General features: G+C 35.9%; 1 protein-coding gene across 2 annotated transcripts in view; it reads left to right on the forward strand.

Moving 5' to 3' along the window:
* LOC118750238 (rap1 GTPase-activating protein 1) overlaps window positions 1-13,886 on the forward strand; it is a 17,588-nt gene extending 3,702 nt beyond the window's left edge. The window contains exons 1-4 of one of the 2 annotated variants that reach the window (XM_036484962.1): window positions 482-815; window positions 10,923-12,608; window positions 12,700-13,203; window positions 13,288-13,886. In XM_036484962.1, coding sequence (XP_036340855.1) covers window positions 10,953-12,608; window positions 12,700-13,203; window positions 13,288-13,443 — 2,316 coding nt within the window. In that variant the 5' untranslated portion in view covers window positions 482-815; window positions 10,923-10,952 and the 3' untranslated portion in view covers window positions 13,444-13,886. Of the gene's footprint in view, window positions 1-481; window positions 816-10,922; window positions 12,609-12,699; window positions 13,204-13,287 lie in introns of those variants that run through there. The other variant, XM_036484961.1, reaches the window with a different exon arrangement.
* The last annotated feature ends 1,920 nt before the right edge of the window (window positions 13,887-15,806 follow it).

The raw sequence follows: 15,806 nt of genomic DNA on the forward strand, positions 1-15,806 counted from the left end.
TATGACGTTCTTCAGTAAACGAGCGACCTATAAAAATACTAATATGGAACATTATTTTCTGCTACGATTTTCCGATTTAAGCTTGCCGGAGTTCTAACCCTGAACGCCATTTATTTGAAATCAACCGTCAAAGTTAACTCGAAATGTTCAATGTGGACGATTGTTTTTTACAAAAAGCTTTTTTCATTTAACAAGTTAAATGGGGCCAATTTGAACGTAATATAAGAAGTTTCACTTCAAAAATCTTTTCAGTTTTCTCTGAGACTTTGCTTTGACAAGTCATTATATGTAAGTATGTCTAACGCTCATATCCAAGGCATAACAAGGTAGAAGTGATTTCGACATTTCTCTTATTTGAACTGCGACTGTAATGTCAACTCTTAACCCTATGCAATTCAAAATTTTAATTTTTTAATTTCAATTTTCAATTTTGAGCTGTGCGACTGATTTTAAATACATACATACAAAAATAAAATCAAAAGGAATTACGAGCGGTGCGCTCTGTGTGGCAAGAGCCAGGACAACAAACTTGTGCGTTATTTTAAACCTCCTAATTGTCAAGTGAAGCGACAACGGTGGGAAAATAGCTGCGGTGTTCCATTAGGAGGCTCTTCGCGTGTGTGCGAACACCATTTTAGTGCCAGTGACTTTATTTGTTGCCCATCATAGTGGAGTATTTCCAAGCGGACGCGTTTGTTCCCAGGTGCAGTACCTCTACCATACAATTCCTCACTGTTTGAGTCATCTGAAGTGTCGGCCGTTCCTGAGGTGTCTGTGGGGACGAAGTTAGCTGTTGATGCACAGACCTAAACTGAGTAAGTCTGCCATATACAAGCACGATCCACGAGTACACTAACATATACATATAAGCAAATGCTCCACGAAAAAAACAAAAACTTTCATTTCATAGATATTGAATTTTATCAAATATGGTACATGCATAACAAAGGGTTAATTTCTTTGTTTACGTTTTTTGACATTACAGTCAGGTATAAGAGAGCTCGACTGAATTGTCACTTCTACCTTGTTGAATATGCCTTGCTCATATCTATACTTTTTTAGGCAGTATAAAGGTATCCACACACTTAGGCGATTCTGTCGGTGCGAATCTGTTCCGACAAAAATTACAACAATGCCGACCATAGTTTTTAATGAGGAACCACACACTTGTACGATTTTGCTGCAGCGATTTATTTGAACATTCACAGTTCTTCTTTTGGCCGTGTCGAAATCGCTGACTGCCGCGTTTTGAGATCGAAAAAGGTCAATAGAAGGATTTTACAATATTAAAACAAAATTGAACGTAAGAAAACAAAACATATTTGATGTAGAAAAGTTAAGAATTATATTTTTGTTGAAAAATACTTTTTGTTTGTCTATAAATTGACAGTTTTTGCTGCGATAAAATCGCACAGATGTGTGCGTACTGCGTTTTCGAAGCAGTAACGTCTGCAGCATCAAAAACGGTGCGGATTCGTTGCGACAGAATCGCATAGGTGTGTGAATGCCTTAATACTTTTTTTGGATTCCAAAATACTGCGTTCATACTTTTTGTGCTGCCTAAAATTTTTAACAGACAGAGTTCGTGGAAATACGTTATAAAAATGTACATAAGTATGTATGTGTGTCCATAAAAAAAATAGGGACTCGACATTTAGACCAGTTTTAACTATTTTCCTTTCGTTTCTTTAATGTTTATTAATTTTTTATTAAAGTTTAATTAAATATATAATACTTAGGGCCCTCGTCTCATCTAACCTTTAGATTACCGGCCACTTTATCACCTCGATATGAGCCATTCTTTTTTAAGTCGGACGGATTTCATAAAAAAAATTATGTCATGTCTCCGATTCGCTTCAAATATTTTTTGTGGGTTGTATACATGAAATAAGCTAACACGTGTTCGAAGAATTTTTTCTTCTTTTTTTTCTTCGGGGATATGATCTGTCAAAGTTTGCACTTTTTCGTGATTTTGATTAATCATGTAGTTCTTCAAATCGTTATATCTCGGGTTCTGCTGATCGTAGATACTTCACCTTAACGTCATTTTAATGCTAAGAAACGGGCTTAACATTTCTATTTACAAGGTGGTCAAGATCGTCCTAAAGCTAACATAGCTATTAACAGTTGAACTTTTTGAAGTTGATTTGCATAGTGAAGACCAGTAAATTAGGGATTTAAAATTATACCATCGTAATCCTTGTTTAATTCTCTATAAAAAACGTGGTTAAAAAAATTGGGGTTTTGCAAGAACTATTTAAAATATTTTTCTTTGTGACGAGATGGTTTATTTTGCGAGAATCAATTTTTTTTGAAAATGTATCTAATATATACAAGTCTCGTGTCACGGTGGTCGAACTCCTCCTAAACGGCTGTAAAGTATATTTCATACCGCTAGGTGCAGGGGGCGTGGCTAACCGAATTTTTCATATTGCATACCTCTGGAAGTGTTTATGGTAGAGTAATCGAACATGGTATGGATAAGGGATGTTGCGAATGTGGAATTTTAGACATCCGCGGATGCGAATGCGGATGCGAATATCTAACAGCTAACACCCGCGGATGCGAATGCGAATGCGGATGTCAAGTATTTTTAAGAAACAATTAGAATCTAGCATAATGGTGAGGCCAAACCAGATGTGTCAGGTTTTTCTAAAGCTTTTAAGAAGAATTCTTCATTCTCATTACTTTGGCTGTTTCGAATTTGAGGAATCTGTAACTTCATCAACGTTTTTCGATTTAGTTTCTGTACTTAATTTTAAATACTTTCTTCTGCGACTAGTTTGATAAATTTCTGCTTATAGCGAGCTAAATAAATATACCTATGACAAATATATTATGATTTTCCAGGACTGAAAATTTTGAACAAAATTTTGTTTTCAAAGTCGTGGCTGCCAGCTGAATCGGATCGGATCAGAATATAGTTATTTAAAAAAAACACCCTTTTTTATAAGCATTTGAATCTCAGATAGTTACGTAATTCGTATCTTATTAAAGGTCAGACCTATAGTTTTTTAATTATTTGAGCATCGATTCTCTTTATAGCCAGACGTTTATCATTTCTGCTGGAAATCCCTATTGAAGGAGCTTACTCTTTGACTTTAAATATCAAAGAAGGGATAGTTTTACCACAGAAGTGTTTAGCCAAGGATCCAGTGTATACCCCTATGAAAAAAATATTGCCCGACAAGTAAACAAAATTATTGTTCTTAAAATGTTTGATAATAACAAATTCCCCAAAGAGTCCCATTTGAAATTATTGAAACGAATATATGTAACATCAAAAGCAAATCATGAAAATTTGGTTAAGAATTACAGTGCACACTTTCTTCATTTGTGTCTATTAGTTTTTTTATACCCGAGCGCACTTGTGCACAAGGGCATTATAACTTTGTTCACATAGCGGTTGTTTGTAACAGGCAAAACGAATCGAGATAGATATAGACAAATGTATACATAAATGATCAGAATGAAAAGAGAAATCGATTAAGCGGTGACTGTCTGTCCGTCCGTCCGTCCGTCTGTGCACACGATAACTCGAGTAAAAATTTAGATATCTTAACGAAACTTGGTACGTGGACTTCTTTTGGGCATAGGACGGATGGTATTGAAAATGGGCGGAATCGGACAATAACCACGCCTACCTCCCATATAACGGTAATTTTCAGAAATACGAAAAGTGCGATATTTTAGTAACTACTGAAGATAATTCACTCAAAATTGATATTTACAATGAGTTTTAGACGAAAAATAAGAATATTAAAAAATTTTGGCAAATGGGCGTAGCCACGCCTACTTATGGTTACATGTGTATATCTTGGTAACCGCTGCACCAATTTCTTCCAAACTTGGCACAGTTGTTGGTCCTGCTACAATAAACCAAATTTTTAAAATCGGACAATAACCACGCCCACATCCCATATAACGGTAATTTAGAAATATACGAAATCCTCGATAAATCAGTAAATATTAAAGCTACTTTATTCAAAATTGATGGTTGCAACAATTTTTACCAAGAAATACGCTTATGATACAATTTTGGAAAATGGGCGTGGCACCGCCCACTTATGATCACATATATGTATCTCGCTAACCGTTCTAGCAATTTGTTTGGTTATTGTGCTTGCCACATAAAAGCAAAGCATTGAAAATTATTGAAATCGGACTAAAATTACGACCGCTTTTCATATAACGGTATATTTCAGAAATGCTTGAAACTGCAATATTTCGAAATTTAAGGACGCTAATTTACTTAAAATTGATACACCCCGGCTTATCGTGTAGCGGTAGCTTTCGGAAAGGTGGAAAACATATATTTAATAATTGCGCCGGGTATTTAATGTTCGGCTCCGCCCGAACATAGACTTTCTTACTTGTTAAGATTAAGATTTAAGTAGAAGTTGGAACTTATATGGCTGCCCATTGATAGCTCGGTTATATAGCTTAAGAAATAATATGTTTAAAGACATTTTTATCAAAGTTGATAAATATGACATTTGACCAGTTTTGTTACACAAATACTCCCACGAACACAGGCAAAAATATTGGCTACAATTTGTCATTCTGTTTGCCATATATACGTTTTATCGGTGCACTTGCACAACATTCGCATTCGCAAAAGCTCCGCATTGACTATTGCGAATGCGAATGCGAATGTTGAAATTAATGCGCAAACTCCGCGGTTGCGAATCCGAATGCGAATATTCGCAACAACCCTGGTATGGAGATATATGAAAACAGTCGCATACTCATAAAGAAAAATTGTGGATATTGGAAAAGGGGGAGTGGAACATTCCATGAAAACCCAATATTTCATACTGCATATCTCTGGAAGTGTTTATGGTAGAATACTCGAACATGGTATGGAGATATGTATATGAAAACAGTCGCATACTCATGGAGAAGAATTTTGGTTATTGCAAAAGGGCGCGTGGTACCTCCCTTACAAACCGCATTTTTTATACTGCGTGTCTCTGGAAGCGTTCACGGTAGCGTACTGGAACTTGGTACGGAGATATATGCAAACAGTCACATAGTCATGGAGAAAAAATTGGAGCTATTGGAAAAAGTGGCGTGGCACCTCCCATACAAACCGAATTTTTCATAGTGCATATTTCTGGAACTGTTCATGGTAGGGTACTCGAACATGGTATAGAGATATATGAAAGCAATCGCATTCCCAAGGAGAAAAATTGTGGTTGTCGGAAAAGGAGGTGTGACACCTCCTATACAAACCGAATTTTTCATACTGCATATCTCTGGCAGTGTTCATGGTAGAGTACTGGAACTTGGTATGTGAAAGATATACATATAAAATCAATCGCATAGTCATGAAGAAGAATTGGGGCTATTGAAAAACTGGGCGTGCCACCTCCCATACAAACCGAATTTTTCACACTGCATAGCTCTGAAAGTGTTCATGGTAGAGCACTGGAACTTGGTATGTACAAAATATATAAAATCAATCACATGATCATGAAGAAAAATTGGGGCTATTGGAAAAAGGGTGTAGCACCTCCAATACACACCGAAGCTTTCACACAGCATTTCTCTGGAAGTGTTCAGGTTAGAGTACTGGAACTTGGTATGTACAAAATATACAAAATCAATCGCATAGTCATGAATAAAAATTGGTTCTATTGGAAATTTTCACTGCATATCTCCGGATATGTTCAAGGTAGAATACTCGAACATGGTATGGAGATATATGAAATCAATCCCATACTCTTAGAGAAAATTTGGGCTATTTGAAAAGAGGGCGTGGCGCCTTTCAAACGCACTGAAACTATTACGTATCTTTGTATGTGTATACACTTTTGCTACATTATTTAAGACGGCAATGGAAATATGCCTTCCACACAACCACCAAACCGTAATTTTTTTTATTTATTTATTTATTTAGAAGAAAAATAATTATAAATAATTATTCTACTTATACATTAAAGCACTGCCAAAAAAGGCCTACGGCTTAGCTTATACTGGATAAATGGTGAACTAATAATACTAACATTTAAAAAGGTTCAAATGCTTATTTTTATGTTTTATGGGATATTTACATTTAAAGGCAAGAGGAGACAGTTCTAGACTAAATTGTTAATTTACTGGCTGAAAAAAACTTCCACATAAGGTCTATGTAAGTTTCGTCTGTCTTTCGAAGGTAATGCGATGGTTTATTGTTGCCGAATATGGAAGCTCTGATGTGAATTAGTCCCACGCATTCTTCCAATAAGTGATATATTGTTGATTTTGTTGAGTCGCAAAACGGGCATGCTGGTTTATTAGTACCTCTTAGCAGACGGGAATGAGTGGATATGGTGTGGCCGATTCTCAGACGAACAAAGGTTTTGATTTTATGGCACGCTATGTGTGGCGAATACTGAGGCTTACTTCCATAAAAGTTATAATTTCTGTACTGGTGTTGGTAGCTGAGCCATGTTGAAGAAAAATTACAAGTCGTGAATTCTTGTATAAGTTTTTTGATGTTCTTCGGGGACACATAATTAAACAGGTGTAATGGTTCATCATTGCCAGCCTTGGCTATTTTATCAGCATACTCATTGCCTTCCTTTCCGACATGTCCTGGTAGCCACATGATTTTGATTGATTTTTTATGTCGGAAAATAACTTCACGGATTTTAGAAATTATATGAGAATCGTTGGAGCTGCTGAAAAGGGCTTCGATGGTTGATTTACTGTCAGTACATATGACGAATTTCCTTTCGTGTTTAGAGGCAAAATATACAGCTTCTAGTAATACAGCTGATTCGGCTGTGAAAACCGAGCAGTACATGGGTAGAGCCCCGACCGTAATATTATAAGATAAATGCGTCAGTAAAAATCATGTTGGTGAAAATGTTGGACCAAAATGTTTCAATAAAAAAAATTTATTTTAGGCGGGACGAAGTTCGCTGGTTCTGCTAGTGTTAAGATATATTTGGTAAGGTGTTAAACATCGGGTTTTTGCAAAAAGTAAAATTTTATTGCGGATTCCTATAAAATACCTATCCAGATATAATATTTGTATGGCAAGATTTTTCTTTAAGGCGACAAACCCCTAGAAATGGGCGTGGCAATTGCAGGGCTAAAATTCGCAAAACGCAGGTTTTATTGCGGATTTAGGCAGAAATCGCTTCGTTATCAATATTTGTTCCACAACTTTTGTTTTTGTTTGCGGAAAATTGTGCCCCTTATTCTAATTACCTTAAACGAGCAATTTTTGTGTATATGTATATGTATCCATAAGTTTCTCGGCAACGGCTCTAACGTAGCAAAATGAAAAGTCGTTTTAAAAAGACTTTCGAAGTTGTATTTCTTCCAATTGTCAAAAACTTTTTATTTGTCACCGAATCGCTTTAATGTGAAAACCGGAGACGCCGAGGCATACTATCGCATTGCTTTTTACATTCCCTTCCTTGATACATATATTGCTTATTTGAAAAGTCGGTTCCTAAACCATAAATCAGTTTTAAATAATTTTAGTGTTTTGTTTCCAAAGTACGATTTTAACGAAAAAAAAACTGAGGAATTGTTTGCTTTCTATGAAAAAGTAATCGACTGCTCGAAAAAAAACTTTCTTCTGGAGGTAAAAATGTGGAAAAAACGAGTTTCACACGAACATTTTCGAAATGCTCTCGAAGCATTACAAGTGGCTACTACACATGATTCAATAATACAAGGTTAGATAATTATTGACAGCTGCGGTTTGACACTCCCTTACAAAAGGTTGCATTTGCGAAAGACAGAGAAAGGGCAAGAACGCAATCCCTTGTTGCGAAAATGGTAGTAGAAAAGTACGCAAAGTAGGCAATTAGTAGTGAAATTCCTTTTGTAAATTCTAATGTATTTGCAGGAAATCTGGCATTTTAAACGAAATATTGAACGTAATATTGATTTACCTACGTGAATTACGTAATTTATATGCTATTTAGCTGTATAAAAAATGCAAAATGACTCAAAATTAAAATAAGACTACTATGAAATTGATGTAAACATCCAATGCTTATGTTTTCATTAGTTAAATATGCTTCATATGCATCAACAAATAAACATATTGCACAAAAGCTTATACTTTTATTTCACACCAAAGCTACACTGTTTCCAAGTAAATTTGCAAAGAAGCAACACGGTGCCACTGCTAAGGGAGCGGTGCGAGAGAGACAACTGTCAGTTTATCGAACCTTGTATTATTGAATCATGGCTACTACAACGTCTTTTGGGAATGTTTTTAAGATCTTACGTATATTGGCACTTTTGCCCGTTTCAATAGCCACACCTGAACGAAGCTCTTCATGCCTGAAAAGAATTAAAACCTACTTGAGAAATACAACATGTCAAGAAAGGCTCAACGGTCTAGCATCCATGAATATTCACAAAGATATAAATTTTTCAGATGACGAAGTTCTAGAAGAATCTTTCAAAAAACCACGAAAAATTTGAAAATTCTTTGTTTCATTGATTTATAAGTAAAAAGAAAAATTTAATGTGTTTAAAATTATCAAAATGTTTTATAAATAAAGCGAAAAAATTAATATATGATTTTAAAAATTCGTGTTTTGAAACTTTATTACGCATACTTTCTTCTAAAGAGCCTTTGTTCTATACCCATATTAGTAAACTATTATTCTTCGATTTCTATGGCCTTTGTTAGACATATCATTTTGTCTCGGGGCGTGAAAGTACTGTAAAAAATGTTTTTACTTTAAATGGAAAAACTGCGAAACCGGATTTTTTCGCAAAAATATACAGTTTTTTGTCCAAAAACAGATACAAGAATTATGTATGTCGAATACTCACTAGCGGATGTCCGAATATTATTTATGCTTCTTCATCGCAACAAGAAATTTAAAAGCATTGCTCATAAGGGGCCTTAAATTAAACAAGAAAAATGGCAGATGACACTGGAGTCGAGGGATTAACGGGTAATACCTTTATGATAAGAAATGTTTCTCAAAAAAAAACAAAAATTGCCCCAAACATAGATAGCGCTGGAATCAAAACATTTAAATGCCCCTCTAACTTTTTAGATGACTTAAAAAAGCCCCATCCTTTAAGTATGCACACAAAGAAGCGCAAAATTGTTTAAGCGCCAAATACATCCTAGGCACATTAACGGGTCATCGGTATATCAAGAAAAAGTGACCTAAACTAATAACTTTAACTTTACAACCCTTTTTTGCTTTTTAACACTATTTGTGTATTGGTCGAGGCAAAAGCTCTTATCAGCCGTCGCGAAGCAAGCCGGGCGTTTGCTAGTATTTAATAAAATATAAAACTACTAGTGAACCCGCATGGCGCCAAAACGCCAGCATTTAATTAAATTTTTTAAACAGGTGAAACCCTATTCAAAAACCTCTAAAAATATTCCTAATGATTAATCTAAACCATTTCTCAGTGAAGAGAGGCCTCGCATGGTGTCGGTTTTCATTTCATCAAATTTCAAATCTCCCTGTAACTTCAAAATATAAAACCTGTGCACATCTATGTAGAGTCCCAGTTCTTTAATTTGACTTCTCATTTTGGAAATTCGAAATAACGGTGCAGATGTGACGACCTGCAAAAAAAAATAGATAGCAACTCTAATTAAAAATAATATCAGCCTATAACTTTCTTAAAACTCTTTCGTTTTACGCTAATATTTCGATAATTTATTTATGTATCTTTCGTATAAGTTAAACAAATTCGACTTTTCAAACAGGTGGCAACCTCTTTAAAGGTATTTTCAAACTAAAATCTTTCACCTGGCATTGTTATACATATTTCAATTAACCGATGAATCAAGTTGAATTTAATTTTTTAAGCACATGGCAACTCTCGTAAATACAGTTTAGAAATAAACTATTTTCAAGCCCATTTCGATTGATACCCATCTTTTGACAATCCATTTAACTTATTAAATAATTTGAGCTTAATTTTTTCAACAAAGAAAAACAAAATTTCAAATGAAAGATTTCTTAACAATATTTTAAAATTTCACGTAACTTATGTACAATTAAACGAAATACCACTTTCAAAACAGGCGGCAACCCTCTTACAAATTATTTTCGAACTACAATTTCCTTAAATATTTTTCGTCTGACATTGTTATAAATATTTCAAGTAACTGATGAATTAAGTGGAAATTCATTTTTTAAACACCTGGCAACCCTCCTAAACATTGTTCTTAAATAAAGGATTTAAACCCATTTTCATTGATAACCATCGGTAAGTAATTCCTTTAACTTATTAAATAATTATAGTTTAGCCCTTTAAACTGGGCAACCCTCAAACACATCAAAAATGTTCTAAATTGTCACACTAAGTATTTCTTGAAGCTCTTTCATTTGATATCCATCGTTAATATTTCATATAACTTGGGTATAAAATAGTTCAATTAGACTTCTCAAATAGGTGGCAACCCTATTCGAAATATTTTCAAACTACTACCTTCTTAAACCTCTTTTGTATGATATCCATATAGCGATACTTTATTCACTTACTAAATTCCTTTAATTAAAATTGAATTACATTTTTTTAACATGGGGCAACCCTCCTATATGTAGTTAAGTTAATATTGATTTAACTTTTTAATTAATTTGAGTTTTATTTCTTAACAGGTGACAACTTTTTTCGAAAAAGTAAAACCTTCTTGAACATCCACACCCTAAGCCCTTTAATTTGGTACCCCACTTTTGAAAATCGAATGGACGGTGCGGATCTGAGGGCTTTGATTAGTAAATAACTTGAGTTTAATTATTTAACAGGTGGCAACCCTTTTCGAAAAAATAAAACTTTATTACACATCTACAGGCCAAGCGCTTTAATTTGACACCCCATTTTGAGAATCGAACGAACGATGCAGATCTTTTATGCTGCACAATAAATGCCTTCGCGTATTATATATATAGATATAGATTCTAATAAAATTGTAAATGCCATTTTTCCAGACTCACCATCGGAACTCGAATGAAAAACGCATGTCACAACCGCACGAAAGCGCTCCCCAGTCCGGAAATTTCTTCCACCATAATGGTTTGCAACACTCGGCTTCGCGTTCTACATTGCGACATTCAATATCTACTGCATCCTCGAATTCCACACCTGCTTCTCCACAAATAAGTTGTATTGGCTCGACAGGTACAGGAAACTTAGTGAGAGTTGCAAATAAATTGCTGTTAAATGGCCAGCATTATCAGTCGCAATCATCGGTCTTATCACAGACGTCCCAGTCGTCGATACCTTCCTCACAATGCTTGCTGGAGGAAGCGCTTGCGAAGACAGCCCCTTATCCTATGATTATTTTGCCACTAAACGGTGGCTATTGGGTAGACGGTACGGATCATGAGTGCTCATTTGATGCTCGTGGAAACCCAATGTTGCCAGAAACCACCTGGATGGCAAAATTCGAGACAGACGACACGGCGAAGTGTTATCGACGATTTTATGCGGCGCGCGAACATGCAAACCTTGTGGGTCACGACGAGCAGCTTGGGCCAATTTTGATATCCGTAAAGACCGAAAATGTAGCAAACCAAGAGCATGCACGCATCCTCATACGCTTGCGCACTAGTACAATGCATGAACTCATACCAATGTCATGTTTGGGACCAAATCCGACAACAGCAAAGATAGTGCGATTTCTGAACGACCAAATCACAGTGGAAAATTATGTGCCGATATTGTGTTCAAAGGCATCTCATTTGATTAGCGCCTATGATGAACATGTGCTCGTAACGAATTTTAAATTCGGAGTGCTCTACCAAAGATATGGACAAACCACAGAAGAGGAACTATTTAGCAACAACAACTCATCACCAGCTTTTGAGGAGTTCCTAGATATCTTGGGCCAGCGTATTAAATTGAAAGACCACAAAGGATATCGCGGTGGTCTGGATATACAGAATGGACATACAGGCGATACAGGTATCTACGAGGTTTTTAAGGAACGAGAGATCATGTTTCACGTATCGACAATGCTGCCTTACACCGAAGGGGACCCTCAGCAGCTGCAACGCAAACGACACATTGGCAATGATATCGTCGCGATCGTATTCCAGGAGTCGAATACGCCATTTTCTCCCGATATGATAGCAAGTCATTTCCTGCATGCTTTTATCGTAGTACAACCGCTCGAACCAAACACACCGAATACGCGGTACAAGGTCAGCGTTACAGCTCGCTGCGATGTACCGTTATTTGGGCCAACTCTTCCTAATCCAGCAATTTTTCGTAAAGGCCAGGATTTTAAAGAGTTCATTTTGACTAAGCTTATCAACGCGGAGAACGCCTGTTATAAGGCAGAGAAATTTGCGAAATTGGAGCTGCGCACACGCACTTCGCTCTTGCAAAACCTGGTTGAGGAATTGAAAGAGAAAACTCGTGACTTTCTAGGGACGGATTTCACGAACGGAGTGACTATCAGTCCAACACCGGAAACACCAAAGTCAGAGAATAGTACAGCAGGATCAAGGTTATTTGACACTGTAAAGAAGGCGCTCATCTCGCGTGTGCGTTCACAGAGTGTTGATACGGGCAACATGGCACTATTTAGTGTCTCGACGAAGATGAACTCGTCCGCTTTATCGACGAATTCGAAAAAGGATAACAGCTTAACGGAGACACAAAATTTGAATGTAGGTATTGTTAATAGCAGCAATGATTTTGCAACTATACATATTTAGTATACACACTACTAACTTGTCTTTGTGTTTTATCTCATTACAGATATGCAGTCTCACTGCTTCAAAATCTACCTCGAAATCAAAATCGTCGAACAATTCCACCTCTTCTTCACCTGATATAACTTTCCGGGGGCCCCTGAACAGCAACAATGCAAATAATAACAATAATTCAAATCCGGTTGGATATGTTTTAGCTAACGATGCACAGAACGAAAACCACTCTGCTGTACCAGTCAATGCGGTTGCGGGGACTGTAACAATGTCGGAGACCAGCGATGACTCCAGCTTGAATAGCGTGGATCTAGACCCTATGATAGGCCAAATAGAAGGCGGCGCAGTTTACATCGATAGCGACACAGGACTGGAATCAATGTCCTCAGCGGAAGCGATGTCGTCGAATAAGGCAGCATGTTCGCTGTATCTAGATGGCTCCCAAGTTGTTATGGGCTCTCCGCCAAGGAACGAAACCATTGTCATGATTGAGAATTTGCGGCAAGAAGTTACAAGACTCAAATGCGACAAACTAGACTTGCTCAGGCAGAATGTGGTACGTTAAAACTCGGAATAAAGTTTGAAAATATTTAACACATACTAAATGTCTCAGTAACTTTTCTTTCTATCTTCGGTTTAGACGTGTCAGCGTGACATAAAACGTCTGCGCGAGCGTGAACTTTCACTCCAGGGTGATTTGGCCGCCGCCGGGAAGGAAATTTTACGATTACGCGACCTGATGAAGGAATATATGCCTGATCCGGTAAAGGCGACTTTATCCATCTCACCAATCTAAATTGGTGTGGCCTCCAGATTATTGTTATTGAACGCATACATTTGGCTAACAAATACAGATTAATACGGTGCAAGCAAACATAATAGCAGGGGGATACTTTGTGCCGCGTCAAACACTCGTGTTAGCTTGGCTTTTAAAAAACCGAACTGTACAAGAAACAAAAAAATATATAAGAAAATGGGAAATGAAATGGTAAAATAATTGGCTGTACGAGAAAGGCGAATTGAATTAATTCCACACAAACACAAATATTTACACCAAAAATTTGTTATAAGACTATTAAAAAACAAATATTTAAACAAAGGAAAATCCGAAAAAATATACTATATGGACATACATACATACATGTGTCGAAAATGAAACGAAAAGAAACTGTTGTGGTGAACATTGTTTGGTGGTAAAAACAGAACAGTTGCTAAATAAAATTGGTAGTTTTAGGGAAATTTTTGATCTTAGATGGAATTATTTAGGTAATATTTACAGAACAGATACATACATATTTACTGATTTCTTTTGATGTCAATTAACAGACTGAGAGAAATAGGTTCAGTTTCTCTTAATTTTAAAATTGTTTAATACCCTAAAAAATAATAAATTCAACATTGAATGAATTTCCGATAATGACTGAAATTTTAAATGAACGATCTATTATCTATCACTTTTTTACTATAAGAAAAGAATATTCAACAATTTATATTGAGCTCGAGGCCGTTTTTTAAATGAAAATTTATTGGGGAAAAGCAACAATAATTTGAAAAAAATGGTAGAAGTGATAGCTATTTCGGAAATCACCACATTTCCTCATCAGACTTCTTTCAGTAGGATTTTAACCGACGATCTCACTGACTCAGCCAGTTGCCTATGCACCGTGCTAAGTACGCCTTGTAAATTATCGTTTGCTTTTTTCCACTATTTTCATTTTTGTTATGCCAACACAATCAAGCGCAGCTATTCCCCTGCAATTCACTTGATCATGTGGTTGTTGGTATTGTTGGTTTTTGCTAATAATTCTATTTTTAGAATGTTTAACTTTTAGGTGTGCTCGTCCTTAAGTTATTTGTTTTTGTTATTTTTTTTTGGCCTTATAATAATAAACAAATTATATTGAGTTCGAGGCCGTTTTTTTAAATGAAAATTTATTGTGGAAAAGCAACAATAATTTGAAAAAATGGTAGAAGTGATAGCTATTTCGGAAATCGCCACATTTCCTCATCAGACCTCTTTCAGTAGGATTCGAACCGACGATCCCACTGACTCAGCCAGTTGCCAAACGATAATTTACAAGGCGTACTTAGCACGGTGCATAGGCAACTTACTAATTTGAAGAATTTTTTCATCCAAATACGTAAAGAACTATTGTTATATATTTTTAATCAATAATTCGATTCATTTCAAAGTATTCTTTTGCGATCCAAATACGCAATGAGCTGCTTAGCCCAGTATAACTACATAGACCAAATTGGTACGAAGAAAACAAAAAATTTGTAACAACGATTTTTTGGTGCAGTTTACTTGTATTTGACACGTAGATCAGAATCCACTATCTTGCCCTTAAATTTCATGTGGCAACATTCCGCCATCTTGGATTTTAGGTTTTTTTGCGACACAAAACTTTATAGTACAGTTTACAATGATTAAGGTCTTAAAGTGATCACATATACTACGTTTATACGTAAGCTATTTGCAAATAAAAATAATTTGCAAATACCTAACTCACTGTTTATTCGATGGTGAAAAATTCTTTTTAATATTGCCTGATTATAAAAGGGCAATAATATGACCATCGAAAAAGAAAATAAAGTTAAAAATGGCAACGTCTTGATTATAAAAAAGCAATAAGATGACCATCGAAAAAGAAAATAAACCTAAGAATTGGCGGCGTCTTGCGCTTATTTGCAAATAGTACCACTAATCAATACTTATTTGCGTGATTTAGTTATTTGCAAATAAAAAATTAACTCGGCGTTTATACGGAAAAGTTTACCATTTTGCAAATTGTTATTTGCAAATAATACGTGCGTATAAACGCTGTAACTGACGCCCCACCGCGTTAAAAACAGTGTGGCCTTTAAAAAATTCAACAAGGCGTCTCAAATATGGCATCTAAACTAACCGTAAATTAGATTTTGCTTTACAGCTTTTGTGCCACCGGAGAACCCCACAGAAAAAATAAAAAGTAACAGCAGATTCTTATGTTTTTGAGGTTGCTGATTAGGAACCTAGAGCATGATTTCAAAAATTCGTAATGGTGAATCCAATAGGGGGCTAAAAAATTAAAATTGATTCGTTCCGCTTAGAACGTTTTCCTCTTGGGTTCCTGGGCCGCTTATTACGAATCTGAGGTCAAAAATGGCAGAAAAAAC

The sequence above is a fragment of the Rhagoletis pomonella genome, unplaced genomic scaffold (assembly GCF_013731165.1).
Source record: "Rhagoletis pomonella isolate Grant_MI unplaced genomic scaffold, Rhpom_1.0 Rhpom_scaffold_00176, whole genome shotgun sequence".
NCBI lineage: Eukaryota > Metazoa > Arthropoda > Insecta > Diptera > Tephritidae > Rhagoletis > Rhagoletis pomonella.